At 32.7% G+C, this 4,288-nt stretch overlaps 1 protein-coding gene across 1 annotated transcript; it reads left to right on the top strand.

Moving 5' to 3' along the window:
* The first annotated feature begins 386 nt into the window (after positions 1-386).
* On the top strand, positions 387-2,098 carry LOC131148856 (desmethylxanthohumol 6'-O-methyltransferase-like). Its single transcript, XM_058098792.1, has 2 exons — positions 387-1,202; positions 1,573-2,098. Exons 1-2 carry the CDS (start codon positions 426-428, stop codon positions 1,867-1,869), a joined length of 1,074 nt encoding a protein of 357 aa, XP_057954775.1. The 5' UTR covers positions 387-425; the 3' UTR covers positions 1,870-2,098.
* The last annotated feature ends 2,190 nt before the right edge of the window (positions 2,099-4,288 follow it).

Raw genomic sequence — 4,288 nt, 5'->3', positions numbered from 1 at the left:
CCCTATGTGCTAGTTTTAGGAGTTAAAAAGGTTCAAAACCACCTAATACTGGTCTCAAAGTCTCTCAAGGATGTCGGGTACGTGGGCCCGCTGATTTGAAACTCGATGTGTGAGGGGGAGATTGTTGGAGTTATCTCACATCGATTGTGGAAGGAGCTGATGATTAATTATTAAATATAAGAAAAAGTCTCATATCATGAACTAACTTTTGGAGTTGAAAAGGCTTAAGAGTACCTAACACAGCTTATCTACATAATTTCACATATAATTCCAAAAGCCGTTTCCCTGCTTTCTAAGTTGTCCTTCACTTATTGCACATCCTACATGTCATGCCCCTAATTCCCAATTCACTCTATAAATATAAACCTCTCTTATTACTTGTGATCATCCCTTAATTTCCAAGTTTTATTTCTCACACACACAAAATGTCGACAGTGCATGAGGAAGTCGATGCAAAGTTGAAGGGTGAAGCTCATATACGGGAAGAGATGTTTGCTTTTGTAGGCTCCATGGCTCTCAAATCCGCTGTGGAGCTACGCATCGCCGACATCATACACTCCCACGGCCGTCCAATCACCTTGCGCCAAATCGCCTCCGCCATCGACCCTCCCGCCGCCGATATCACCACCCTCTCCCGTATCATGACATTTCTCGTCCGCAAGTCCATCTTCACCGCCATTCCTTCTCCGTCGTCAGACGGCGGTCCATCCTCAGACACCCTCTACGGCCTCACCCCTTCCTCCACGTGGCTCCTCCGCGACGCCGAGAGGACGCTAGCGCCGATGCTGCTGATGATGAATCATCCTCTGCTGCTGTCTCCGTGGCATCACTTATCCGACTGCGTCAGAGACGGCGGGATCGCCTTCAAGAAGGCTCACGGTCGGGATTTTTGGGACTTCGCCGGTGCTAATCCGGAGTTCAACGCCATGTTCAATGGCGCGATGGCGTGTACGGCTAGGATCATGCTTGATGCCATCCTGGCGGGGTGCAAGGACCGGCTAGCCGACGTGGAGTCCCTCGTGGACGTGGGAGGTGGGACCGGGTCAGCGATCGCAGAGGTGGTGAAAGCGTGTCCACACATCAAGGGTATCAACTTTGACTTGCCACATGTCGTTGCCACTGCACCCCCGTTCCCCGGAGTGTTCCACGTCGCAGGTGACATGTTCCATAGCATTCCTAAAGCTGATGCAATTTTCATGAAGGTAAATAAGTAGGTAAATTGCAGTTTTCGAATAAATATTGTCAATAAATTTAATAAAAATCTATTTTTCTTATTTAATAAATTTCAATAATTTGTAATTAATTTTTCCAAATAAAATTTTTATGTTTGGATGTAGAAATATTTATCCTGCAATGCAAAATTTGTGATTTAAAATAGTTTAAAGAAATAATTAAAAGATGAATCCACACAAAAATCTTTTATATAAGAAGAAAATCATTATTCTAAAAATTTAAAAATTTTAGAATATTTAATATTATTTACATGAATATTATTATAAAAAATTTTTTTCTACATGCTTACACATCCAACTAACCAATCATTACTCATCCTATCAATTTATCACATTTCAGCGGATAATGCACGATTGGGGAGATGAAGATTGTATTAAAGTCTTGAAAAATTGTCGAAAAGCAATCTCCGAGACAAATGGCAAGGTGATCATCATTGATATCGTTTTGCAACCAGATGGTAAAGACTTATTTGACGAGACAAGGTTGACATCTGATCTAATCATGCTTGCCTACTTCCTTAAAGGAAGAGAAAGAACAAAATTAGAGTGGGAGAAATTGTTGCATGAAGGAGGATTTTCTCGCTATAAGATCATTAAAATTCCAACATTAGTGTCAATTATCGAGGCAAATCCATAATAAAAATAAAAATTATGTCATTATATTTTTGTGTGATTTGAATTTTAATTGAATGGTTGAGAGGTATGTAATATTATGGAGTTTGAAGAATAATTTGTTCAAGCCTTAATGGTAATAAGGTTTCATCATTTGCCTTTAATATCATTATCATACAGATGCTATCAAGGTTTGTAAAAGTGGAGGTAATGTATAATTTTATGTTTATGCAACAAAGACAAATACGGGATTACTAGAATAATGGGCATGTTTCTCTATCTTTTTTTTTACTTAAGCACCAATGCTTTATCTCAAATGACGAATCGTTATTTCGAAGACTCAAACTTTGACCATTTAACTAAGAGAATTTTATATATTTACCGCTTGAGTCATCTTCTGACAATCTCTTTACGGATGAATTTTGAATTAATAATGAAGGGCAACTACACTTGGCGACAAACAATTAGGGCGAGGAGCAAGGCTAAGAACTGGTTGAGGGCTTGAGACAATTGAGAGTAAGGCATGCTTTCAATATAGATAATATATATATATATAAATATGAATAATGAAATCCAATAGTAATGAAAGAAAAAAATATAAATATAAATAAAATGTGATCAACTAGTAAGGTTGGAAATATATGTATTTTAATATAAAATTTAAATACAAAATTGTATGAAAATTTTAACTTTGAGAGATTATTTTGTTTGATATTTATTTCATTCGCTAATTGAAGACCTTTAGATGACTTTAAATAAAATGTTGTATTTCTAATTTATCAATCATTTTTTTTTCATTAATTATTTTATTTAATGTTTAAGACGTGAATCAAGCATAATTGCGTGAAGGAGAGAGAGTAAAACACTTAACGGAGAGGATGACAACTAGGAGAGAGAAGCCTTTCAACTCTCAACCCTAAATTCTTAAAGTTAGAGTCTGTTTAGTATCACTACTATTTTCAATTTTTTATTTCTATTTCTCCATGGTAAATAAATAAATCATAAAAATGCATTTGTTTATGATGTTAGTTTTTGGTTTTTGTTGTCGATTTTTAATGTTTGTCAAAAAACTAAAAATTAGATCTTATGATTTTAAATGTTTTGACAACCTATTACTAGCATTTTAATATTAAAAAAAATTTAGATTAAATTATTAATTTTATACACTTAAATAAAAAATTAAAGTTAAATGATCATATATATTTAAAAATAATAAAAATAAAAATATGAAAAAAATTTTAAAAATAAAAATAAAGCCAATTAAAAAATACTTTACTATTTTTCAATTGTCATATCCAATAAAATTTTTATTGTAAAGTAAAATTTGAAAGTAAAACAATTAAGTAAAATAATTATAATAAAATTTATTTTTAATATAGTAATTTTTAATGTGTATTATTTGTTATTTTATTATTTTAATCATATTTTTATAATAATATTTGATTAAAAGATGAAAATGAACATTTTTAATTAACTTTTTAATTTGCATTGGTTTTATAAATGCTAACCTAATAGGTTGCTAGCTTCTAATTTTTATTTTTTATTTCTAATTTTTTTATTTTTGTTTCTGATTTTTATTTTCGTAATTTTTGACAGTGATATGAAACGATCCCTAAAGTTTTGACCTTTTTAAATTTTAAAATTATTTTTAACTTGGTTGAGGTTCTTTTCTCTTCATTGTTATGGGCTACTTATTAATAGCATTTATTTTTTAAAAATTAATATAAAGCTCTCAATTCTCACTCGGTTTAATTAACCATGACAACCTTTTTTGCTTTCTCTGTTTTCTTCAAAATAAAAAATTAGGTCCTTTGAGAGGACTGTAGTCCTTCCATGTAATAAAAGCACTTCAAATAGTCATGTAAAATCCGTTATTTGAAAGGTTTTCATTGGATAAAAGAACCTAATGGAAGGATCACATTGATTATTCCGGAGTATATATTTTTTTTCTCACTTGTTTCTCTATCCCTCCTACGTGTGTGTATATATATATATATATATATATATATATATATATATATATATATATATCTGTGTGTATGTGTGCGTGTGTGTGTTTGTGTGCGCCATCTCAACTATCCAATCTCTTTTGATGAATTTACCAAAATCTTTGTACAAATCTTCCTTCAAAATGAACACTAAAAAACCTAAAATTGCAAATCCCTCCCTATCTCCTTTATAATTTTGATTGCCCTTCTCTAGCACTTGCGGTTCTGTCTTCTCTTGATTCATGAAAATTGTTCAATCTCATTTTTTCCTTTTTCCTTTTTTCAGATATGAATGACCTATAGATGATGACCATGCAAAGCTTGATGGGTTTGGTGAATCAAATCTAGAAGGCACGTATGGTCCAAGAAAATTATGGAAGTGATATTGCCTTGCCTACTCTTTGCTCTTTGAGAGGATCTTCCTTCTATTGCAATTAGCTGGGGTTGTTGGAGATT

Source organism: Malania oleifera, chromosome 2 (assembly GCF_029873635.1).
Source record: "Malania oleifera isolate guangnan ecotype guangnan chromosome 2, ASM2987363v1, whole genome shotgun sequence".
NCBI classification, from domain to species: domain Eukaryota; kingdom Viridiplantae; phylum Streptophyta; class Magnoliopsida; order Santalales; family Ximeniaceae; genus Malania; species Malania oleifera.
The sequence above is the reverse complement of the archived record's forward strand: the minus strand, read 5'-3'. Positions and strand labels throughout refer to the sequence as shown.